At 49.1% G+C, this 25769-nt stretch overlaps 1 protein-coding gene across 2 annotated transcripts; it reads right to left on the reverse strand.

Moving 5' to 3' along the window:
* Positions 1 to 7949: 7949 nt before the first annotated feature.
* On the reverse strand, positions 7950 to 16338 carry ZNF114 (zinc finger protein 114). 2 transcript variants are annotated; one of them, XM_007997404.3, is made up of 3 exons: positions 16261 to 16338; positions 13226 to 13352; positions 7950 to 9275 (listed from the first exon to the last, which is right to left on the reverse strand). In XM_007997404.3, the coding sequence occupies exons 1-3, from the start codon at positions 16267 to 16269 to the stop codon at positions 8158 to 8160; spliced, it is 1254 nt and encodes a 417-aa protein (XP_007995595.2). In that variant the 5' UTR covers positions 16270 to 16338; the 3' UTR covers positions 7950 to 8157. The 2 variants fall into 2 exon arrangements, with proteins under 2 accessions (XP_007995595.2, XP_072872338.1); XM_073016237.1 differs by lacking the exon at positions 16261 to 16338 and adding an exon at positions 14034 to 14054.
* Between the last annotated feature and the right edge of the window lie 9431 nt (positions 16339 to 25769).

The raw sequence follows: 25769 nt of genomic DNA on the forward strand, positions 1-25769 counted from the left end.
TCTACTGAAAATATAAAAATTAGCCGGGTGTGGTGGCGCATGCCTGTAACCTCAACTACTTGGGTGGCTGAGGCAGGAGAATCACTTGAACCCGGGAGGCGGAGGTTGCAGGGAGCCGAGACCGTGATACTGCACTCCAGCCTGGGCGACAAGAGTGAAACTCCATCTCAAAAAATAAATCAATCAATCAATAAAAATAAATTGTCTTGATAATAGTACATACTGTTTTGTGTGAGAATAAAATGAACTGATACACAGCCTTAGAACAGTACCTGGCATGTAGTAAAAGCTCAGAAATATATGTGACTATTAGTAGAACAGTGATAAAGATGAAAGTGTAGTGTTTTCTATTTATTTATTCATTCATTCATTCATTTTTGAGTCTCACTCTGTCACCCAGGCTGGAGTGCAGTGGTGTAATCTCGGTTCACTGTAACCTCTGCCTCCCAGGTTCAAGCAATTCTCCTGCCTCAGCCTCCCAAGTAGCTGGGATTACAGGCACCTGCCACTATGCCTGGCTAATTTTTTTTTTTTTTTTGTATTTAAGAGGGGGTTTTACCATGTTGGCCAGGCTGGTCTCGAACCCCTGACCTCAAGTGATGCTCCCATCTCAGCCTCTCAAAGTGCTGAGAATACAGGCATGAGCCACTGAGTCTGGCCTGTGTTCAGCAATATTTGAGCCAGTTTTCCTTACAGAAAGAGAAATACTTATTTTTGTGTTTTAAATAAAACTGGTGTAGGAAAGTTAAAAAAAAAAAGAAAAAAAAAAAAAAGACTCGATTTCTCCCCTTACAGCTGCACAGGAGGGGACATCCACACAGCTTTCCTCATTCATTTGATAAATGTTTATTGAGCATGTACTGTGTGCCATATATTGTACTAGGTTCTGGGGATGGGAGAGTAAAGGAGAAAGTTGAAAATGGCATTTCAGGAGGGAGGTGGAAAGGAGCTCCTCTGAGGCATGGCTCCTGGCAGTGGAGCTGCTATTCTTCCTCCCTGGGGACCCAGGAAGTCTCATCTTGGTGTGGAGCTGAGTCTGTGACCACCAGCCCTAACTACCATTTCAGAGCGATTTCCTCCTCTTTCCTTCCAAAGACAGCAGAGCAAGCACACCAGACCGAGGCTTCTGATTTGCTCCCCATGCAAAACAGCCTCATAGACCACCACAGTTTGACCGACTCAGGCTAACCACAGCTGTCTGTCATCTCAAGGATCCTGGTCCTACACCGAGCAGGTTCACCGCCTCTACCTTCCCCTGGACCGGGGCTGGGCTCGCCACTTATAGATGGTCAACCCTGCAGCACCCAGCTCCGAATACATCAAAGGCCACTTTAGAGACGCCTGAGAATTCAACCTAGATTTTTTAGTTTTTTTTTTTTTTTTTTTTTTTTGAGACGGAGTCTCGCTCTGTCGCCCAGGCTGGACTGCAGTGGCCGGATCTCAGCTCACTGCAAGCTCCGCCTCCCGGGTTTACGCCATTCTCCTGCCTCAGCCTCCGGAGTAGCTGGGACTACAGGCGCCCGCCACCTCGCCCGGCTAGTTTTTTGTATTTTTAGTAGAGACGCGGTTTCACCGTGTTCGCCAGGATGGTCTCGATCTCCTGACCTCGTGATCCGCCCGTCTCGGCCTCCCAAAGTGCTGGGATTACAGGCTTGAGCCACCGCGCCCGGCCTAGTTTTTGTTTTTTTTGAGACAGGGTCTTGCTCTGTTGCCCAGGCTGGAGTGCAGTGGTGCAATCTCGGCTTGCTCCAGCCTCCACCTCCCAGGTTCAAGTGATTCTCATGCCTCAGCCTCCTGAGCCGCTGGGACTACAGGTGTGTGCCACCAACCCCGGCTAATTTTTGTATTTTTCGTAGAGATGGAGGTTTCCCCATGTTGGCCAGGCTGGTCTTGAACTCCTGGCCTCAAGTGATCCTCCCGCCTTGGCCTCCCAAAGTGAAAAAGACATTTTAAAGTTTGACCTCTGGAATGCCTTTAATTTACGTGGTGTAGTCTAAGAGAATAGCAGGTGAGTGCAGCTCAATCTTATCAGCAAAAGTGGAGGAAGGACTGAATTAAATTGTACTCAATAGCAGCGAAATTAGGGATATTTAATCATTTTCCTCCTCCAGGAGTGAGGCAGAAATGGGCACTGCCACATCCAGGCTGTGTGGTCTTCGGCCAGTGTCTTCAGCACTCTGAGCTGTGACTCATCCTGAAATCAGAGCTGGCAGCGAATCCCAGAGGCAGCTTTGTGTGGTGGGGAAGGCTTACTGGGAGGCAGTGTGGGTGTGAACCTGTTCTTCATCATAATCTCTGTCAAGTGAAAAAACATGGGGATAGTCTAGAACAGTGGAAAACCGTATCCCAGAGCCTTAGAGAGTTAGGAAACCATTTTAAGGGAAACTGACCAGCATTTAAAAATAGGAGTGAGCCAGGAAAAGTGGCTCACCCCTGTAATCGCAGCACCCTGGGGGGCCGAGGCGGGTGGATCACCTGAGGTCAGGAGTTCAAGACCAGACTGGCCAACATGATGAAACCCCATCTTTACTAAAAATACAAAAATTAGCTGGGCGTGGTGGTGCGTGCCTGTAATCCCAGCTGCTCAGGAGGCTGAGGCAGGGGGATCGCTTGAACCTGGGGGAGAGAGGTTGCAGTGAGCCAAGATCATGCCTGGGTGACAGCGACACTCTGTCTTAAAAAAAAAAAAAAGAAGAAGAAGAAATAGAGTGGAATATAAAGCATCGTGTAATACTGGGTGGTATTTTTAAAACTTTTTTTTTTTTTTTTAGATGGAGTCTTACCCTGTTACTCAGGCTGGAGTGCAGTGGCGTGATCTCAGCTCACTGTAACCTCTGCCTCCTGGGTTAAAGCAATTCTCTGCCTCAGCCTCCTCAGTAGCTTGGATTACAGGTGCCCACCACCACACCCGGCTTTTTTTTTTTTTTTTTTTTTGTATTTTTAGTAGAGATGGGGTTCACCATCTTGGCCAGGCTGGTCTGGAACTCCTGACCTCGTGATCCACCTGCCTTGGCCTCCCAAAGTGCTGGGATTACAGGCGTGAGCCACTGTGGCCGGCCTAAATTTTGTTTTTAATTGTACATATTTATGGGATGCGGTGTGATGTTTCGATACATATATAAATTGTGTAGTGATCAAATCAAGGTTATTAGCAAATCCATCATCCCAGACGCTTGTTATATCTTTGTGGTGAGAACATGCAAAGTGTTCTAGCTATTTTGAAGTATACAATCCATTATTGTTGACTATAGAGGGTGGTATTCTTTTGTAACAGTGTGCTGATGCGACCGGGCGCGGTGGCTCATGCCCGCAATCCCAGCACTTTGGGAGACCGAGGCGGGCGGATCACTTGAGGCCGGGAAATCGAGACCAGCCTGGCTAACATGGTAAAACCCCATCTCTACTAAAAATAAAAAATTAGCCAGGCGCTGTGGCGGGCGCCTGTATTCTCAGCTACTCAGGAGGCTGAGGCAGGAGAATTGCTTGAATCCTGGAAGCGGAGGTTTCTGTGAGCCCAGATCGTGCCACTGCATTCCAACCCGGGCAACAGAGCAAGACCTTGTCTCAAAAAAAAAAAAATGCTGATGCAAAATGATTTCTTACTGGGTGTCAGAATTTTGGAAGCCACTGGTAGACAGTCCTTAGTTTCACACAATGATTTTCAGACAACTGCCTATTCGTCAATTCCAACCACCTCGCCCCACCGCCAAAATCGAACGTTTCTGGTGTCCCGGCGGCGCCGCCTTAGCAGGATCCGCCGCCAGGTGGCGCGCGCCCCCCGCCCGGAGTGGGTTTTGTCCCATCCCGGACTTAGATCTTCCAAGACAGTGATTTCCTTCTGTTCGGGTCTCTTCCCGAGGATCCGCTTTACTCGTACTAGAAGCTCTGACCTCGAATGCAGTTCCAGAAGCAGAACCCTGCAGGGGGTTTCAGGCGGCCGAGAAGGGAAGTGGCTCTCCTAAGACCGTCCTGGCTTCTGTCCACGGCGCTCATTAAATGCCTCCCACGCCAGACGTGGTCCCCGTTCCCGGAGCTGGCGTCCCAGGGGTAAGGACACGCACGAACCCTCCTGCCCCCATTCGCGCCCCGTCAGTGCAGGGAGGCTCCGGCCTGGGGCTGAAGAGCCGAGTCGCTCGTGCCTGACAGCACGGGGTCGAGCCCCTCCCGGCCACCTGTTGGCTGTGGGATCTTGGGCATCGTGCTTGGCCTCGCTCTGCCTTGGTTTCCCCCACTGTAGTGATAGTGATAACAGCAGCCACTCCATAGGGTTGCAGGCGTTGCATGAGTTAATAGATGCAAAGCGCTCAGAAGGGGGCCTGGCGTATGTTTGCTAAACCGATTGTTGAAAATTCTCAATTTACATCTGTGAGAACTGAGGATCAGTTGGGGGTAGGGGTGGGGAACCCCCAAAGTCGGCTAAGTTCAGCCTCAGCGACTGGAGACGGGAGGGGTGTTCCCTCACCTACAGATATTTCCCCGCCTCCCGCGCCGGCCCCCTCCACCCCCAGCTGAATCCAGGCATTCTGATTTCAGTCATGGTCCTTCTCCTCCGGACAGCGCTCCCTGGGGGTGGGAGTGGACCCAGGCCCCTTGGCAAGGTCTGGGGCTGCCCTGGCGGAGCAGCCTCCCCTCCTCCTCTTCATTCCTTCCAGGATGGGGAGGGCCACGAGTCATCCAGATTCTATGATAAAGCGGCAGATTCCTGGGAAATGCAGGCAGCAGGGGTCCGGGAGAAAAGGCCAAGCTGGAGTCCGCTCAGTCACAGTGGGGGTCCCCGACCTGCAGGCCCTCCCCAAACACTGAAAGCTGAACTTAGCAGTGCTGGGTCATGCAGAATGGGGGCCTAGGAGGACCTCTGCTCTTACCAGTGGCATTTCTCTTTTCTCTCTCCCGTTTTCTCTTTTTTTTTTTTTTTTTTTTTTTTTTTTTTTTTTTTTTTTTGAGACAGAGTCCTGCTCTGTCGCCCAGACTGGAGTGCAGTGGTACAATCTCAGCTCACTGCAACCTCTGCCTCCTGGGCTCAAGTAATTCTCCTGCCTCAGCCTCCCGAGTAGCTGGGACTACAGGTGCCTGCCACCATGCCTGACTAATTTTTGTATTTTTAGTAGAGACGGGGTTTCACCACGTTGGCGAGGCTGGTCTTGAACTCCTGACCTCAAGTGATCCACCCGCCTCGGCCTCCCAAAGTGCTGGGATTACAGGCGTGAGCCACCACGCCCAGCCAACAATGACTTTTGTAAAATGCTCATTGGGAGGGCTTTGCAAAATTGGTATCAGCAGCCGTGTTTATAATCTCTAAAGTGAGATGCAGAACCAAAGTCTCTGGAATGAATGTAACTAAGAAAGAATGAATGCCACCTGCACCCTACCTGCTTAGCCTTTCTTTTCCTGAAAGAAGGCACAAAGAAATATTCTATGCCATGCCATCATATGTAGCATAAACATCATCAAAACTAGAAAACAGGGTATTTGGGGATTTCTGCATAGGTGCAAATGTAAAGATGAGGGAGGGGGTGAATGATAACAAAATGAACCACAGTGGTTTCCTCTGGGGGCTGGAGATATTGTCTGTGAGGCACAGATGTGAATTGCCTGGCATTTAATGATGAGCTGTTTACGGGCTTGGATTGTGGGTATAAGGGTAATCACTTTATTAACTTTAAAACGTCGTGGTGTCAGGTGCCTGTAATCCCAGCTACTCAGGAGGGTGAGGTAGAAGAATCACTTGAACCTGGGAGGCAGAGGTTGCAGTGAGCTGAGATCGCACCACTGCACTCCTACTCAGGCAACAAGAGCAAAACTGCATCTCGGAAAAAAAAAAAAAATGTATGTGTACATTTTCATACATTTTCAGGTAGTCATATTTCCCAACTTTTATTTATTTTTATTTGTTTTTTGAGGTGGAGTTTCACTCTTGTTGCCCAGGCTGGAGTGCAATGGCACAATTTCAGCTCACTGCAACCTCTGCCTCCCGGATTCAAGCAATTCTCCTGCCTCAGCCTCCTGAGTAGTTGGGATTATAGGCATGAGCCACCATACCTAATTATATATTTTTAGTAGTGACAGGGTTTCTCCATGTTGGTCAGGCTGGTCTCGAACTCCTGACCTCAGATGTTCTGCCCACCTTGGCCTCCCAAAGTGCTGGGGTTACAGGCGTGAGCCAACATGCTTGGTCATTTCCCAACTTTTAAAAAATTAAAAAGAGGCCGGGCACAGTGGCTCATACCTGTAATCCTGGCACTTTGGGAGGCCAAGGCAGGCAGGTCACTTGAGGTCAGGACTTTGCGACCAGCCTGGCCAACATGGTGAAACCTTGTCTCTACTAAAAATACAAAAATTAGCTGGGTGTGGTGGTGGATGTCTGTAATCCCAGCTACTCGGGAGGGTGAGGCAGGAGAACCACTTGAGCCTGGGAGGCGGAGGTTGCAGTGAGCCGAGATTGCCCCACTGCTCTCCAGCCTGGATGACAGAGCAAGACTCTGTCTCAAAATAAATACATAAATAAATAAAGTAAAAATAAAAAGAAGACATTAAACAGTGCTCATTGTGGAAAGTGAATCTATGTGCCCTTAGTAAAGAAGATAAGAATGGAGATGGCAGGGAAACTGACAAAATGCGACACATCAGACTGACAAAGTCATAACAAGTACCCCAAGTTGGTACCAAAAAGACCACATACTCTGGCCATAATGCAGTAGCACAGTGACCGATAAGACAAAAATGGTCTCATGGAGCATATGAATCCCAAGTCTAAACTGAATGAGGCTCAAAGAAGGCTTCACATTGAAAATGAGAACATGTGTATGTGAGTGAGTTGTAATGAACCTGCTATATATCAACATTTATGTGGCAGAGCTGGAAGGGTGCAAAGAGGGATATCCTTCATCTTGTAGCATTTTTTTTTTTAAGAACGGAAAAAACTGGAAAATCATTAACATTTACAGTGTTTCAGTCCTACTGTGCACTCATTGTGCCTAAGTGAAGAGCTGGACCCAAAAGTTGCCTCGCCTCGCCTTGCCTTTCGCCTTTCCTTTCCTTCCCCTTTCCTTCCCCTTCCCTTCCCTCTCCCCTTTCCTTTCCTTTCATTTTTTCTTCCCTCCCTCCCTCCCTCCCTCCTTCCCTCCCTCCCTTCCTTCCTTCCTTCACTTTGTCACCCAGGCCGGAGTGCAGTGGTGCAAACACAGCTCACTGCTGCCTCAGGCTCCCAGGCTCAAACGATCCTCCTGCCTCAGCTCCCCAGGTAGCTGGGACTACAGGCATGTGCTACCACGCCTGGTTAATTTTTGCATTTTGTTGTTGTTGTTGTTGAGATGGGGTTTCTCCATGTTGCCCAGGCTGGTCTCAAACTCCTGGACTCAAGCAATCCTCCCACCTTGGCCTCCCAAAGTGCTAGAATTACAGGTGTGAGTCACCGCACCCGGCCTTGAAAGCTTTCTTATTTTTATTCCAATTGTAGCCTCCCTCCAGGATATGGATTCACATGTAACATGAGTGGTAAGTGTTTAAAGGGGACTTTCCCACATTTTTTTTTTTTGAGATGGAGTCTCGCTCTGTTGCCCAGGCTGGAGTGCAGTGGTGCAATCTCTGCTCACTGCAAGCTCCGCCTCCCGGGTTCACGGCATTCTCCTGCCTCAGCCTTCAGAGTAGCTGGGACTACAGGCTCCCGCCACCATGCCTGGCTAATTTTTTGCATTTTTAGTAGAGACGGGGTTTCACCATATTAGTCAGGATAGTCTTGATCTCCTGACCTCATGATCCACCCGCCTCGGCCTCCCAAAGTGCTGGGATTACAGGTGTGAGCCACCGCGTCCAGCAGCTCTTTCCTACATTTTTTACTTCCGTAAGGAGTCTCTGCAGTGTGAGTTCTTGTATGAACCATGAATTTGAGACCACGCTGAAGGTTTTGTCATATTCCTTTTAGATTCACAGTTTCTCTCCAGGATGAGAACAAATGTCTACTCAAGATGAATGAAGAGGAAAGGCTTTCCCTAGACTTTACCTTTGCAGGGTTTTTTTTTTCCCCCCACATTTCTGTAAGATAGGAGAGTTCAGGGAAGATGTTCTCATGCATGCTAGCCCCTTGAGCTCCCTTCCAATATGTCCTCCTCCCATGTTCAGTACAGTTAGAAAATTAATGAAGATTTTCCCACCTTCCTTTCATTCACAGCGCTTCTCATCATTGTGAGTCTTCAGATGTTTTTTAAGTCCTGACGACTTTGTAAAGCCTTTTCCACATGTCTTACATTTATAGGGTTTCTCTCCAGTGTGGCTCCTTAGATGTGTATATTTTGAGGACTCCCTAATGACTTTCCCACATTCTTCACATTCATAGGGCTTCTTCTGCACGACATGCTTTCTTACATGCTTATGAAGGTGTAAGGAATATCTAAAGGCTTTTCCACATTTCCCACATTCATACGGTTTCTCTCCAGTGTGAATTTTCATATGTCTCATAAGGAATGACTGATAAAAAAAGGCTCTCCCACATTCGGGACATTTGTGGCTTTTCTCTCCAGTGCAATGACCCTTGTGTGAACCAGAATTTGGAGCGTTGGCAGAGGTTGCTTGAGTTTGACAATCCTTCTTATTTGTCTCTGAGGTATACGACTCTATCTGCACGGCATGAATTGAGTTATTTCTGGAAGTGTTCTCCCACTGAGTAAAATCATACATTTTCTCTCGAACATGAGTGCTGTGTGCCCTAAGGGATCCGTCTTCATGGAAAGCTTTTCCAAATGGATTCTGTTGGTGCCTGTTTGCTCCCGTATCAATTTCATCACGTGTATGATGCACAGTGTGCTGACTGCCAGTCCATGTGCTTGATTTCAGCTCTGTTTTTCTCCCACACGGAACCCACTGAATGTTCTGCCCCAAGACTTCATCACGTCCGTTGTTTTCATGTGTTTTTTGACTATCATTTAAGAAAGGATTATACTCCAAAATACTTGAGTCACATGTTAGGATACATTGTCTTGTGGAATCTCCCTGTGAAGGCACACGCCTGCAGGTAGGTTTAGAGCGGTTCCTCATTTCGTGATCTTCACAGACGCTAACAGAAGATTCATCTTTCTCGGGGGCAACTGCAGGTGGCTTCACATTATTCGCCCCCTGCCTGTGTGGTCCCTCTGTTTTGGGGCATCTCCAGTCTTCTCTCAATGTGGAGAGCTGGGAACTGATGCTCGTGAGACACACACTGTTGGCTTCAGGAAATGTTCTTTTAGGAAGAATATCCGGCTGAGGGGTTGCATCTTTGGTTTTGCACGGAGTCGCCCAGTCTGAAATACAGTGGCACAAAAGTTAAATTCTTTGTTGAAAGTAAAGGTGGGTTAGAGAGGATGACATAGGCAATGTCCGTGTGGATTTCTTTCTTTCTTTCTCCGTTCCTTCCTTCCTCCCTTCCGTTCTTCCCTCCCTCCCTCCCTCCCTTCCTTCCTCCCTCCCTCCCTTCCTTCCTTCCTTCCTTCTTCCTCTGCTTCCTTTCTTCCTTCCCCTTCTTTCCTTTCCTTCCTTCCTTTCTTCTTTCTTTTCCTTTCTTCCTCCTTCCTTTCTTCCTTCCCCTTCCTTCCTTCCTGTCCTTCTTTTTTCCATCTTTTTTTCTCTTTCTTTTCTTTCTTTCTTTTCCTTCCTTCCTTCTTCCTTCCTCTCTTTCTTCCTTCTCCTTCCTTTTTTCTTTCTTTTCCTTCCTTCCTTCCTCCTTCCTCTCTTCCTTCCCCTTCCTTCCTTCCTGTCCTTTTTTCCATCTTCTTTCTTTTCTTTCTTTCTCTCTCTCTTTCTTTTCTTTCTTTTCCTTCCTTCCTTCTTCCTTCCTCTCCTTCCTTCTTCCTTCCTCTCCTTCCTTCCTTCCTCCTTCCCCTTCCTTCCCTCCTTCCTTCCTTCCTTCCTTCCTCTCTCTCTCTCTCTCTCTCTCATTCTCTTTTTCTGTCTTTCTCTCTTTTCTTTCAACAGAGTCTTGCTGTGTGGCCCAGACTGGAGTGCAGTGGCATGATCTTTGCTCATTACAACATCTGCCTCCCGGGTTCAAGCAATTCTCTGGCCTGTTTCCCGAGTATCTGAGATTACAGGTGCATGCCACCACGCTTGGCTAGTTTTTGTATTTTCAGTTGAGATGGGGTTTCGCCATGTTGGCCGGGCTGGTCTTGAATTCCTGGCCTCATGTGATCCACCTGCCTCAGCCTCCCAAAGTGTTGGGATTACAGGCGTGAGCCAACGCGCCCGGCCTCTGTGTGGATTTCTTTCTAGATGTTCCCTCAACATATATGATAAAAATGTGAAGGGGAAGAAAGCAAGAGGAAGGAAGCAGAGAAAGACCTCAGGGATTCTGCAGTGTCAGGAATGTGATGATGGTAAGGTCAGGGGTTCAACATGGAGAGCGTCATGTTACTGAGGAATGACTCTGCAGAGATCAAGGAAATGATCAGGAATTTTAAGTGGAAGAGAATTGTGCAGAGAGTCCATGTGAAATTTTTATTTTTTTGAGATGAGGGTCTCACTAGGTTGCCCAGGCACTAGGCGCAGTGGCTATTCATAGGCTTAATCATAACACACTGCAGCCTCGAGCTCTTGGGGTCAAGTGATCCTCTTGCCTCAGTCTCCCGAGTAGCTGGCTCCATGTGCAATTTCTTTTTTTTGGGACGGAGTCTCGCTCTGTTGCCCAGGCTGGAGTGCAGTGGCTGGATCTCAGCTCACTGCAAGCTCTGCCTCCCGGGTTTACACCATTCTCCTGCCTCAGCCTCCCGAGTAGCTGGGACTACAGGCGCCCGCCACCTCGCCCGGCTAGATTTTTGTATTTTTTAGTAGAGACAGGGTTTCACCGTGTTAGCCAGGATGGTTTCGATCTCCAGACCTTATGATCCGCCCGTCTTGGCCTCCCAAAGTGCTGGGATTATAGGCTTGAGCCACCGCGCCCGACCTCCATGTGCAATTTTAAGGAGAAAAGGAATAGGCCTTCCTTTGGGAAAAATGAATATATGAGAGGATGGATAAAAGTCAAAAAACATAAGCTCAGCCAGGCGCAGTGGCTCACGCCTGTAATCCCAGCACTTTGAGAGGCTGAGGTGGGTGGATCACCGGAGGTCAGGAGTTTGAGACCAGCCTGACCAACGTGGTGAAGCCCTGTCTCTACTAAAAATACAAAAATGAGCCGGGCATGGTGGTGTGTGCCTGTAGTCCCAGCTACTCGGGAGGCTGAGGCAGGAGAATCGCTTGAACCCAGGAGGCAGGGATTGCAGTGAGCTGAGATTGCACTACTGCACTCCAGCCTGGGCAAGAGGGTGCCTGTTTTTTTCTTTCTTTTTTTTTTTTCTTTTTAAATTAAAAAAAACTTTTTTAAGACAAAAAAGGACAGGGTTTTGTCATGTTGGCTGGGCTGGTCTCGACCTCCTGGCCTCAAGTAATCCTCCCCCTGCCTCAGCCTCCCAAAGTGCTAGGATTACAGGTGTGAGCCGCTGTGCCTGGTCTATAGGTCTCCTTGGCTGCTCTGTAGATAACAACTTGAACATTATAGAGCATTAAGTTTTCACTTTGAGATATTCCTTCAGGTCCTGCATTCTGATGAAATGACTACGCCAACTGGTCTAAGGAACGCCATGAGAAACTGATGTACCAAAGAATGTACTTTCCTCATCCCGACGATTTCATCCCTCTTCCTCTGACCAATCAACATCTCCAATTCTCCAGTCCCTTGCCCTTCATGATCCCCTTGAAAATGAGAGCAGTGGCTCATGCCTGTAATGCCAACACTTTGGGAAGCCAAGGTGGGCGGATCTCTTGAGGTCAGGAGTTCGAGACCAGCCTTGCCAACATGATGAAACCCCGTCTCTACTAAAAATACAAAAATGAGCCGGGTATGGTGGTGTGCGCCTGTAGTCCCAGCTACTCAGGAGGCTGAGGCAGGAGAATTGCCTGAACCCAGGAGGCAGAGGTTGCAGTGAGTGGAGATCGCACCATTGCACTCCAGCCTGGGCAACAAGAGTGAAACACACTCTCAAAAAACAAAAAAACAAGAACCCCAGAACCCCTCAGGGAGAAGAATTTGAGCATCTCCTCCCATCTCCTCGGTCGGCACCGGATAATCATGAAACTTTCTCTGCTGCAAACCTTGCTGTCTCAGTGGCGTGAGCCTGTTGCTCTGTTACCATGCTGCTGGCTTACAAACCTGTTGGTCCTGTAATGTTCACGTCTGCCTGGCACTGAGATGCATGAATGCCTGGACAAAACTGCCCTGCACTGTTTTCAGACCACTTCTTGCTCCAAATGAGAGGGCAGACTGGGTTTGCCTAGTGGAGATCCTGTTCACTGGGCAAGCACGTGGTGTAAAGGAACTATGCCAAGACTTTCTGTGAAATGGACACAAGCTTTGGTTTGCTGCGGTTCCGAAGCTGACGATGTGTGAATAGAAGAGCAACAGTGGTCCCTCTACTTTTCTCATCAATGCACTAAAACTCTGCCAAAAGGGCTCAGAACGACCCTTTTCCTGTGTACCATGTTCACCTACATAAGGATCCCCCAAAGTCTGCTCGATCACCAAGAGAATAAGAATGTAATGCATTAGTTGGGCATGGTAGAGCACGCCTGTAATCCCAGATGCTCAGGAGGCTGAGGCAGGAGAATTGCTTGAGCCCAGGAGGCAGAGGTTGCAGTGAGTCGTGATGGTGCCACTTCACTCCAGCCTGGGTGACAGGGTGAGACCCCATCTTCATGAAAAGAAAAATAAAGGCTGGGTGTGGTGGCTCACGCCTGTAATCCCAGCACTTCGGGAGGTCAAGGTGGGAGGATCACTTGAGGCCAGGAGTTCAAGACCAGCCTAGCCAATGTGGCGAAATCTGCCTCTACTAAAAATACAAACAAAAATTAGCCAGGTGTGGTGGTGTGCACTTGTATTCCCAGCTACTAGGGAGGCTAAAGCAAGAGAATTGCATGAACCCAGGAGGCAGAAGTTGCAGTGAGCTGAGATGATGCCACTGCACTCCAGCCTGGGAGATAGAGTGAGACCCTGTCTCAAAAAATAAAATAAAATAAAATAAAATAAAATAAAATAAAATAAAATAAAATTAAGCAACAAACTGATTTCCAGTTTCACGGTGAACCCTACATCTACTACTTGGGGGACAACAGTTCTGTCTCTGGAATTTAACCCAGTTCCCATTTTCCAATGCACTTCCCAGAACACAGTTCCAAACCAGCACTGGTCCCATCAGTGACTAAGTGCAGGAAGGGGCCTCCTCACCTATGAATGCCAGGTTCCTAGAGTTCTCCAGCATCACATCTCTGTAGAGATTCCTCTGAGCTGGGTCCAGCAGGGTCCACTCCTCTTTGGTGAAGTTCACAGCCACATCTGCGAAGGTCACCGAGTCCTAAAACAGCACACGCGGTTTGGCTCAGTGGGGTGTCCTGTTATCAGTTTGAACTGTGACCCCGTTCTCCACAAAAAAGGGTACATTGAGGTCTTAACCCTTGGTACTTGCAAAAGTGACCTGATTTGAGAACTAGAGTCTTTGCAGATGTCAGTGAATTAAGATGAGGCTGTGGCCGGGCGCAGTGGCTCACACCTGTAATCTCAGCACTTTGGGAGGTTGAGGCAGGTGGATCACAAGGTCGGGAGTTCGAGACCAGCCTGGCCAACACGGTGAAACCCCATCTCTACTAAAAATACAAAAAATTAGCCGGGCGTGGTGGCAGGTGCCTATAGTCCCAGCTACTCGGGGGGCTGAGGCAGAGAACTGCTTGAACCCAGGAGGTGGAGGTTGCAGTGAGCCGAGATCATGCCACTGCACTCCAGCCTGGGCTACAAAGTGAGACTCTGTCTCAAAAAAAAAAAAAAAAAAAAAGGTGACGTTGTACTGGGGTTGGGTGGGCTCTAATCCAATGACTGGTGTCCTTATAAGAAGAGGAAATCTGGCCAGGTGCGGTGGCTTACGCCTGGAATCCCAGCACTTTAGGAGGTTGAGGCGGGATGATTGCTTGAGGCCAGGAGTTCAAGTCCAGCCTGGGCAACAAAGTGATAACCCGTCTCTATAAAAAATAAAAACAATTACCCGTGAGTGTGAGTGGGCAGCTGTAGTCCCAGCTACCTGGGAGGCTGAGGAGGGAGGATTGCCTGAGCCTGGGAGGTGGAGGTTGCAATGAGCTATGATCCTGCCACTGCAGTCCAGCCTGGGCAACAGAGCAAGACCCTGTCTCAAAACAAACAAACAAACTATACATATATATATATATATATATATAAATAAATAAAAGAAGGGGAAATGTGGACAGAGGGAGGGACACAGAGGGAAGAATGCCATTTGGCGAGGGAGGCAGAGACCGGAGTGATGGGTCCACAAGCCAGGGAATGCCAAAGATGCCAGTGACTACCAGCAGCTAGGTAAGAACATGGAACAAATGCTTTCTTGGAGCCTCCAGAAGGAACCAACCCTGCCGCCATTTTGATCTTGGACTTCCAGCCTGCAGAACTGTGAGAAAATCAATGTCTGTTGCTTATCACAACAGATGCACCCCATCTGTGATAGTTACGGCAGCCTGAAGAGCCTAATGCAACGGGAAGAGCATACACTCGATTGGTAGAGATTGACGTCCGGTCGTATGACTCAGGTGCTCTTTCTTCTGAGACAGGGTCTTGAGCTGTTACACAGGCTGGAGTGCAGTGGTGCAAATGCAGCTCACAGCAGCCTCTAACTGCTGGGCTCAAGCGATCCTCCCACCTCAGCCTCCCAAGTGGCTGGGACAACCGGCACACACCATCATTTGTGGCCCTGTCTCAGGAAAAAGAGTACCTGAGTCCCGTGACTGGACTTCAGTCTCCACCAGTTGACCGGCTGTGTGTCTTTCTGATGCATTAGCCTGTTCAGGCTGCCATAACAAACGATCACAGAGGGGTGGCTTAAAAATCCTTAAACCCTGGCCAGGTGCGGTGGCTCATGTCTGTAATCCCAGCACTTTGGGAGGCCGAGGCGGGCGGATCACCTGAGGTCAGGAGTTCAAAACCAGCCTGGCCAATGTGGAGAAACCCCATCTCAACTAAAAATACAAAAATTAGCCGGGCGTGATGGCAGGCGCCTGTAATCCCAGCTACTCGGGAGGCTGAGGCAGGAGAATCACTTGAACCTGCAAGGCAGAGGTTGCAGTGAGCCGAGATCACGCCATTGCACTCCAGCCTGGGCAACAAGAGTGAAACTCTGTCTCAAAAAAAAAAAAAAAAAAAAAAAATTTAGAGTGGGGTAGGCCAGGCGCGGTGGCTCACGCCTGTAATCCCAGCACTTTGGGAGGCCGAGGCGGGAGGATCACGAGGTCAGGAGATGGAGACCATCCTGGCTAACACAGTGAAACCCCGTCTACTAAAAATACAAAAAATTAGCCGGGTGAGGTGGCGGGCGCCTGTAATCCCAGCTACTCGGGAGGCTGAGGCAGGAGAATGGCATGAACCCAGGAGGCGGAGCTTGCAGTGAGCCGAGATTGCGCCACCCAACTCCAGCCTGGGCAAGTGAGCAAGACTCCGTCTCAAAAAAAAAAAAATTTGGAGTGGGGCACAGCTCAGTCCACTCCTTGTTATCTGCAGGTCACGACAGTCGCGGGGGATGCTGCCACCAGGAGAGCCCTGCCCGCTGCATAAATGCCTAGTGTCCCCTGCAAGACCCTGAGTTCCTTAAGACAAAGACACTTTCTTTTTATTTTACTTTATTATTATTTTTAGAGACAGAGTCTTACTCTGTCCCCCAGGCTGGAGTACAGTGGAGTGATCAGTCCTCATTGTAGCCTCACCCTCCTGGGCTCAAGCGATTCTCTCGCTTCAGCTTCTTAAGTAGCTGGGACTACAGCCATGCACCACCATGCCAGGCAAATTTTTTTTATATTTATAGAGACGGGGGTCTTGCTATGTTGCCCAGGCTGGTATCAAACTCGTGGCCTCAAATGATCCTCCTGTCTCAGCCTCCCAAAGTCCTGGGATTACAGGTTTGAGCCACTGCCCCCCCACCAAAGACACGTTCATCTCCTTTCTTAGCGTGCTTTGCAGCAGAATGTGAAGCCCACAGGCAGCCAGGATGAGGCGTGGAAAGGACTGGTCAGTACTGGGGTGGGGGTGGTCCCATGAGAATCCCCAGGGCAGCGTCTCTCTCCAAGCAGAGGTGCAGAGGCCTGGGACAGCGCAGCCGGCGGTGGGCCCTGCCCGGCTGCATGCGCTTTACCTAACTCCCAGCCACAGGCAGAGGCACATGCACTCGTGGGAACAACACCCTTCTGGGAGAGGGTGAGCTGCCAACTTACCTGGGACATATTTGTCACCAACGCGACGGCCAGTCCTGGCTTCCCCGTGTTTCCCTCAAGGAGGCAGGCGAGGTAGAGCTTGGGAGAAGAATGGAGCTGTGAGAATCCAGGCACCCTGCCTTCCCCACACTCCTACGTGGACCTTGCCTGACATTAATCTCAGCATATAAATGCATGCGTGCACACACACCCCACACACACCCACACTCCCTAAACCCCCTCACACCCACCCCCCCACACACCCACACCCACCCACACCCTACACACACCCACACTCCCTAAACCCCCTCACACCCACCCCCCCACACACCCACACCCACCCACACACACCCTACACACACACCCACACACACCCCACACTCCCCAAACCCCCTCACACCCACCCCCCCACACACCCACCCACACACACCCTACACACACACCCACACTCCCTAAACCCCCTCACACCCACCCCCCCACACACCCACCCACACCCACCCACACACACCCCACACCCACCCCACACACACCCACACACACCCCACACTCCCTAAACCCCCTCACACCCACCCCCCCACACATCCACCCACACACACCCCACACACACACCCACACTCCCCAAACCCCCTCACACCCACCCACCCACCCACGCACCTATATTTTAATGTAATGATTTAAAGACAGAGTCTTGTCCTGTTGCCCAGGCTGGAGTGCGGTAGTGCAATCACGGCTCACTACAACCTCAAACTTCTGGGCTCCAGTGATCCTCCTGCCTCAGCCTCCTGAGTAGCCGAAGGTAGAGGCATGCGCCCCCACGCCCCCTGATTTTTCATATTTATTTTCATAGAGATGGGGTCTCACTATGTTGCCTAGGCTGGTCTCAAATTCCTGGCCTCAAGCAGCAATTTTTTTTTTTTAATTGAGGTGAAATTTGCATATCATGAAGTTAACCATTTTAGGTGAACAACGCAGTGGCATTTAGTGCATTTGCAATGTTGTACAAATGTCACCTCTGCCTAGTTCCAAATAATTTTCATCACCACAAAATAAAACCCCATCCCCCTTAGCAGTCACTTCCCATTCTCCCCTTCACCCAGCTCCTGGCAGCCGCTGATCTAATTGCATTTTTTTTTTTTTCTTTTTTTGAGACAGAGTCTCCCTCTGTTGCCCAGGCTGGAGTGCAGTGGCACGATCTCAGCTCACTGCAGCCTCCGCCTCCCTGGTTCAAGCAATTCTCCTGCCTCAGCCTCCTGATTAGCTGCCATTACAGGCCCCTGCCATCACACCTGGCTAATTTTTTATACTTTTAGTAGAGATGGGATTTCACCATGTTGGCCAGGCTGGTCTCGAACTCCTGACCTCAAGTGATTTGCCCACCTCAGTCTCCCAAAGTGCTGGAATTAGGGGTGTGAGCACCACACCTGGCCCATAGCGGTATTCATTACAGTCCCAAGTAGAAACAACCTAATATTGATCAATGGATGAACAAAGAAAGCAAACGTGGTCTATCCGCACCATGGAATATTATCCAGCCATAAAACGGACTGAGGCACTGACATATACTACAACACCAGTGAGCTCTGAAAACAGGATGCCGAGTGAACGAAGCCAGACACAGAAGACCACAGTGTATGACTCCATTGAAAACGAAATGTGCAGAATAGACTAATCTATAGAGACAGAAAGTAGATCAGAGGTTGTCCGGGGCTGGGGGAGATGAGGGACTGGGAGACGACCACTGAAGGATACAGGGCTTCTTTCGGGGGTGATGGAAATGTTCTAAATTTGCGGGACGTACACGTCTGTGAATATACTAAAAACCACTGAATTGCACCCTTTAAGAAGGTGAATTGGGCCGGGTGCGGTGGCTCACGTCTGTAACCCAAAACTCCGGGAGGCCGAGGCAGGTGGATCACTTGAGGTCAGGAGTTCGAGACCATCCTGGCCAACATGGTGAAACCCCATGTCTACTAAAAATACAAACATTAGCTGGGTGTGGTGGCAGGTGCTTGTAATCCCAGCTATTTGGGAGGCTGAGGCAGGAGAATCAGTTGAACCCGGGAGGCGGAGGTTGCAGTGAGCTGAGATTGCAGCACTGCACTCCCCAGCCTGAGTGATAGAGCGAGACTCTGTCTCAAAAAAAAAAAAAAAAAAGTTTCAAACATAAGATGCAAAGTGTTCATGTTACTGGGAAGTCAGATTTTTAGTGTAAGAGGAAAAAGTTTCAAATATAAGATGAAAAGACTTCATATCATCATGAACACACACACACACACACACAATGTCTCCCTGGTCAGTCTATTCATAGAAAATGCTTAGTAGAATTAACAAGCAGGAAGCGATAAACACCCTTGGAGACATGGCTGGTCCGGGAACAGGAAATTTCCAGTGTGAGCCTTGCGGTGCCAGGTGGCAGGGGAGCTGCTCGACACCGCGTTGGGAGGATGCACAGCGGCCGGAAAGGTCTCCCAGTGGCCCGATTTGAACTACAAAGTGAATCATTGCAATGGCTGGAAACACACTGAACACTAAAAATACCTGGGCACATAATGATACCCAGAAAGAGAAAGCCAGAGGGGGAAAAAACCACAAGCCTTGGTTAATAAAGAGGAAAAATTAAGCCTTTACTTTGCCTTTCCAATAAGAAAAGAAATGGACTAACCTTACTGATGACAGAAAACTGCACAGAATTCCAGCTACTTATTTATTTATTTATTTATTTTTGAGACAAGGTCTCATTCTGTCATCCAGGTTGGAGTGCAGTGGGGAGATCTCGGCTCACAGCAGCCTCCCGAGTTCAAGTGATTCTCCTGCCTCAACTTCCCAAGTAGCTGGGACTGCAAGCGCCTACCACCACACCCAGCTAATATATATACATATATGTATTAAAAAAAATTTTTTTTGAGACAGGGTCTCATTCTGTCGCCCAGGCTAGAGTGCAGTGGCATGATCTCAGCTCACTGCAACTTCCGCCTCCCGGGGTCAAGCAATTCTGCTGCCTCAGCCTCCCGAGTAGCTGAGATTACAGGCTCGGGCCACCATGCCCAGCTAATTTTTGTATTTTTAGTAGAGATGGGGTTTCACTATGTTGGTCAGGCTTATCTCAAACTCCTGACCTCAGATGATCCGCCTGCCTCGACCTCCCAAAGTGCTGGGATTACAGGCGTGAGCCACCATGCCAGGCCCCAGCTACATGTTTAGATGGGACAACTGAATGTTTTTAAAAAATCACCATTTTGGGCTGGGCTTGGTGGTTCACACCTATAATCCCAGCATGTTGGGAGACTGAGGCGGGAGGATCACTTAAGCCCAGGATTTTTGATACCGCCCTGGGCAACATAGCAAGGCCCCGTCTCTACAAAAAAATTACAAATTAAGTGGGCACGCTGGCGTGCGCCTCCAGTCTCAGCTACTCAGGAGGTTGGGGTGGGAGGATCATTTGAGCCCTGGAGGTTGATGCCGCAGTGAACTATAATTGCACCGCTGCACTCCAGCTTGGGTGACAGAATGAGGTCCTATCTCAAAAACAAAAACAAAAAAAAATCACCATTTTACAACCCTAATAAAACAACTGATTCAGGAAATAAGACAACTTGGTGGACACAGAAAGGGGAGGCAGTCATTAGCAGGTACGAAGGCGTCACTCAGGACTTGCTGGGTGTAAAGGGATGCAACTTTAAGAGGTAAGGCTCTGTGGGTGCGGTGGCTCAGGCCTGTAATCCCAGTACTTTGGGAGGCTGAGGCGGGCGGATCACCTGAGGTAGGGAGTTTGAGACCAGCCTGACCAACATGGATAAACCTTGTCTCTACTAAAAATACAAAATTAGCCGGGAGTGGTGGTGCACGCCTGTAATCCCAGCTACTCGGGAGGCTGAGGCAGGAGAATCGTTTGAACCCGGGAGACGGAGGTTGCGGTGAACTGAGATCGTGCCATTTCACTTCAGCCTGAGCAACAAGAGCAAAAAAAAAAAAAAAAAAAAAAAGAGGTAAGAGGCTCTCTCACCTCCAGAAACTGCCCACCAATGTTAGCTTGACTCGTACAGGGACAAAGAGCCATTATAGTTACACTGATGTGATGAACACACCACCTACGATGTATCTTCCATTTTTATTTTGTTTAAATTTTTCTTTGTTATTATATATTTTTCGAGACAAGGTCTCGCTCTATCACCCAGGCTGGAGTGCAGTGGCACATCTTGGCTCACTGCAGCCTCTGCCTCCTGGGTTCAAGAGATTCTTCTGCCTCAGCCTCCCGAGTAGCTGGGACTACAGGTGCCCACCACCACACCTGGCTATTTTTTTTTCTTTTTTCTTTTGTATTTATTTTTAGTAGAGACAGGGCTTCACCATGTTGGCCAGGCTGGTCTCAAACGCCTGACCTCAGGCGATCCTCCCGTCTCAGCCTCCCAAAGTGCTGGGATTAGAGCCACTACGCCCGACCTACCTAGGATGTTTCTGTCTCCCTCCCTCCCTCCCTTCCTCTCTCTCTCTTTTCCTTCCTCCTTCCCTCCTTCCTTCCTTCCTTTCTTTCCTTCTTTCTTTCTTTCTCTCTTTCTGTCTCTCTTTCCTTCCCTCCCTCCCTCCCCCCTCCCTCCCTCCCTCCTTCCTTCCTTCCTTCCTTCCTTCCTTCCTTCCTTCCTTCCTTCCCTCCCTCCCTCCGTCTCTCTTTCTCTCTCTCTCTCTCTCTCCCTCTCTTTCTTTCTTTTTTGAGACAGGTTCTCACTCTGCTGCCCTGGCTGGAGTGCAGTGGTGTGATCAGAGCTCACTGTAGCCTTGACCTCCCGGGGTCAAGCAATCCTCCCACCTTAGCCTCCCAAAGTGCTGGGATCACAGGCATGAGTCACCACGCCTGGCCAGGTCTAACTTTCAACAACACAAGGAACAACCACACAAATCCACAGGCGTGGACGTTCTGCTATTCTAACCACCCAGGGACTCCAGCTAGTTAATGTCATGAACAAAGGGAGGCGAGTTCAAGGGTGTGAGCCCTGAAAGAGAAACGCACACAATGTGTTTGCATCCTGCCTAAAGAAATCTAACTCTAGGCTGAGTGCGGTGGCTCATGCCTGTAATCCCAGCACTTTGAGAGGCAGGGGCAGGTGGATCACCTGAGGTCGGGAGTTGGAGACCAGCCTGGCCAACATGGAGAAACCCAGTTTCTACTAAAAATACAAAAAATTAGCCGGGCGTGGTGGCACATGCCTGTAATCCTGGCTACTCGGGAGGCTAAGGCAGGAAAATCACTTGAACCTGGGAGGCGGAGGTTGCGGTGAGCTGAGTTGGTGCCACTGCACTCCAGCCTGGGCAACAAGAGCAAAACTCCATCTCAAAAAAAAAAAAAAAAAAATACAAACCCCAAAATTGTCTTTTTTCTATTAAACAAAACAAAACAAAACAAAACAAAACAAAAACAAACTCCCAAAACTCTTCCTGCTCCAAATGTGACATCTGATGACCATTTAATGACTGGCCAACTCATACAGTATGAGTCATTTGTTCATCAAATGTTAGAATCGCATAAAATCTAAGACTTATATGATATTTGAAAGACACTTGATGGCAAGTTCCCTCAATCTGAGGACAAACCTAAACATTGACGTGACACTATCAGCAATGAACTGTGGACTCAAAACTTTTCTAAACCATAAATAATTAAAAAATTCAATTAATCATATGAGAAAAAGCTGAATTTTTATATATATACACACACGCACACGTAAATATATGTGCGTATATATTTATATATGTGTGTATGTATGTATTTATATATATACACACACATATAAAAATGTATATACATATACATTGGCCAGGCACAGTGGCTCACGCCTGTAATCCCAGCACTTGGGGAGGCTGAGGCGGGTGGATCACCTGAGGTCAGGAGTTCGAGACCAGCCTGACCAACATGGACAAACCCCGTCTTTACTAAAAATACAAAATTAGGCGGGTGTGGTCGTGCGTGCCGTAATCCCAGCTACTTAGGAGGCTGAGGCAGGAGAATTGCTTGAACCTGGGAGGCAGAGGTTGCAGTGAGCTGAGATCGCGCCATTGAACTCCAGCCTAGGCAACAAGAGTGAAACTCCATCTCAAAAAAAAAAAAAAATGTATATACACACACATATATAAATATATAAATGTGTGTGTGTGTATATATATAGATATATTTTTATATATTGTGGAGAATATATTCATATACATATGCACACACACACACACACATATATATATTTATATACATTCTCCACAGGACATTATCGAATAGGAGTACTCAAAGGGTATATGATCAAATAGAAGAAATACAGTATAGACATCTTCCGGGCAGCTCTAACCAACAATGTCAAATTTTCTTGATTTTGTGATGGTTTGGGTATTTCTTTTTTATTTCTCAAAAATTTCCAAAAAAAGTTGTGATTATTTGATTTCTTTCCTCAGTGTAAATATTCACTTTTATACAAATAAAAAAAAAAAGAAATTATCAATCAACTCTTCTTTTGAGTATTTTATTATTATTATTATTTTTTGAGACAGAGTTTTGCTCTGTTGCCTAGGCTGGAGTGCAGTGGCGTGATCTTGGCTCAATGCAGCCTCTGCCTCCCGGGTTCAAGCGATTCTCCTACCTCAGCCTCCCGAGCAGCAAAAACTAGCCGGGCATGGTGGTGCACCCCTGTAATCCCAGCTACTGGGGAGGCTGAGGCAGAAGAATCGCTTGAACCCGGGAGGCGGAGCTTGCAGTGAACTGAGATCCGGCCACTGCACTCCAGCCTGGGCAACAGAGGGAGACTCCGTCTCAAAAAAAAAAAGAAAAAGAAAGCAATTGCATGCTTGGGCAAACCAGGGATGACACTGCAACCTTCTCATTGTGAAATAATGTGAAAACCTGCCCTGCCACGCATCAGGAGGAGGTATCAGACTCGATCAAGCCAGCAGCAGTCTAAACAAAATATTAATAACAAGCCCTGTCTTTGAGGTGATTACTTTTTCTTATTTTCTTGCTCCCTGAGAAACTTTGTTCTCTAAAATTCACAGTTTATCAAAACCTTTGCTTTTGACATCCTGTTGGTAAACATGAAAAGCCCCACTGTTGCCTGGGGGATCCAAGTCACTTGGACACAGAAGCAAGCCTGTGCAACTCAGGGGCGGAGCTGTAGATAAGAGTTTTAAGACACAACATTCCACGTCTACCTTGACCTGATAGTTCCCAAGGAAACAACCAGACCTGATGATAACCCCATTACACGCATCTCAGCTCTAAGCCTACCTAAGAAGATAAAACAGTCTATTTCAATTCAGTTTCCCTGAATTCCATCCTTTCCCCAATACAATTGGAGCACCGGTTGTGTCCCTAGTAATCTCAGACACATCAGCTCAGGACAATAGTTAAAAGAAAAAAAAAAGGCCAGGCGTGGTGGCTCAAGCCTGTAATCCCAGCACTTTGGGAGGCCGAGACGGGCGGATCACGAGGTCAGGAGATCGAGACCATCCTGGCTAACCCGGTGAAACCCCGTCTCTACTAAAAATACAAAAAACTAGCCGGGGGAGGTGGCGGGTGCCTATAGTCCTGGCTACTCGGGAGGCTGAGGCAGGAGAATGGTGTGAACCCGGGAGATGGAGCTTGCAGTGAGCTGAGATCCGGCCACTGCACTCCAGCCTGGGCGACAGAGTGAGACTCCGTCTCAAAAAAAAAAGAAAAGAAAAGAAAACGCATCTTGTTCCGACCGTGGGGTTTGATCCTGACACCTTCACACCACTCTCCTTGCAGCTTATCCTTTTTATACATTTCCTCTACTGAGGTCTCAGTTCCCATAAAAGAACATGCTCAGCGCACCAAACTCAAACCCTCAAAGCTCCTTCTCTAGGAAACCAGTGCATCCTGCACGTCTGGCCCTGCCCCCACTCATCACAACAGGCTCCAATCCAATACTTTTTTTTTTGAGAGGGAGTCTTGCTCTGTCACCTAGGCTGCAGTGCAGTGGCACGATCTAGGCTCACTGCAACCTCCACCTCCCAGGTAGAAGCGATTCTCCTGCCTCAGCCTCCCAAGTAGCTGGGATTACAGGTGCTCAGCTCACTGCAACCTCCGCCTCCCGGGTTCAAGTGATTCTCCTGCCTCAGCCTCCGGAGTAGCTGGGATTACAGGCGCACGCCACCACGCCCAGCTAATTTTGGTATTTTTAGTAGAGACAGGGTTTCCCCATGTTGGCCAGGCTGGTCTTGAACTCCTGACCTCAGGTGATCCTCCCGCCTCCGCCTCACAAAATGCTGGGATTACAAGCGTGAGCCACCGCGCCCGGCCAGCTCCAATACTTTCATGGATGCAAAGAACACAACCCCTGCAACCGCTGCATGCGGGCATCTCTGCTGCCCAAGCCAGGGGACAGGCGCTTCTGCAAGGTTGCAACACGGCATGGGGGAAGCGCCCTTCTCCCTGGGCCAAGGTGAAGGGCGCGCTCGGGGGCTGAACACGTGGATCATTCGTGCCTTTCCCTTTCCTCCCGGAAGGGTAGAGACAATGAGGCTTTTGCAGACAGCAACTCCCAAGTCCCTGGGCCCCGGGCCGGTCCCGCCCTTAATACGGACACTTAGGCACACTTCCACTTCCACTAGCTCCGGCTTCTAGATGTCTCTGCGGGTGGCGCAGCCCAAAAGCGCGCGCAGCCCAGGAGCGTTTCGGAGCTGAACCAGGATGGGGATCAAACTGTTGAAATAAATCAACCTAACGAGTCCGCCAGGAAGGACCGACGACAGAGATTCGTCCTGCCCAGACATTTTGTACCTGCTTCTTGACCCCTTCCTCAAAATGGACGGAGTAAGGGACCAGAAGGAGGAGAGGGGAGCCGAGCAGGCAGGGGATCCCAGCGCCCGCACTCCTGCCCGCCCCCCGGCCCGGGGACCCGATCGCCCCAACCCCAGAGTCTGACCCCCATGGCCAGTAGATTGACATTTCCTGTAGAACTTACTCCCCAGGCACTCCTGATCCAAGCAGGAAACCCCAGCCTTGGATCCTCGCTGTCGCCTCTGCCCGCGCCACCGTTCCTAGGCTCTCCGGCTTGGAAGCGCTCTGTCTGCGCAGCCAACGCGCCTCCTTGCGGGCTCCGGAGACGCCGGCCGCTTGCTGGCTTCCTGCATTTCCCAAGGAAAGAAGGCGTTTGTTATTTCTCTGTACTATAAAAGGGCGGAAACAGACACTTTGGGGGGTCTCCGGTTTCTCTGTTGTCCTCATTTTTATGTTTTTGCTACCACCCCCACCCCCAACCGCTGACTAGCGGCTAAACCGCAAGGCTCTTGTCACCTAGCCTTGAAATGTTTTTTTCTTCCTTCCTTCCTTTCTTTTCTTTTTTTATTTTTTTGATATCGAGTCTCGCTCTGTCGCCCAGGCTGGAGTGCAGTGGCGCGATCTCGGTTCACTGCAAGCTCCGCCTCCCGGGTTCACGTCATTCTCTTGCCTCAGCCTCCCGAGTAGCTGGGACTACAGGCGCCGCCACCATGCCCGGCTAAGTTTTTGTATTTTTAGTAGAGACGGGGTTTCACCG

The sequence above is a fragment of the Chlorocebus sabaeus genome, chromosome 6 (genome assembly GCF_047675955.1).
Source record: "Chlorocebus sabaeus isolate Y175 chromosome 6, mChlSab1.0.hap1, whole genome shotgun sequence".
Lineage (NCBI taxonomy): Eukaryota > Metazoa > Chordata > Mammalia > Primates > Cercopithecidae > Chlorocebus > Chlorocebus sabaeus.

Coding starts and splice junctions, on each gene's coding strand:
- ZNF114 (XM_007997404.3), bottom strand. Junction 9,276..13,225: donor TAGGAACCTGGCATTCATAG/GTGAGGAGGCCC, acceptor ACTGTATTTCAG/ACTGGGCGACTCCGTGCAAA.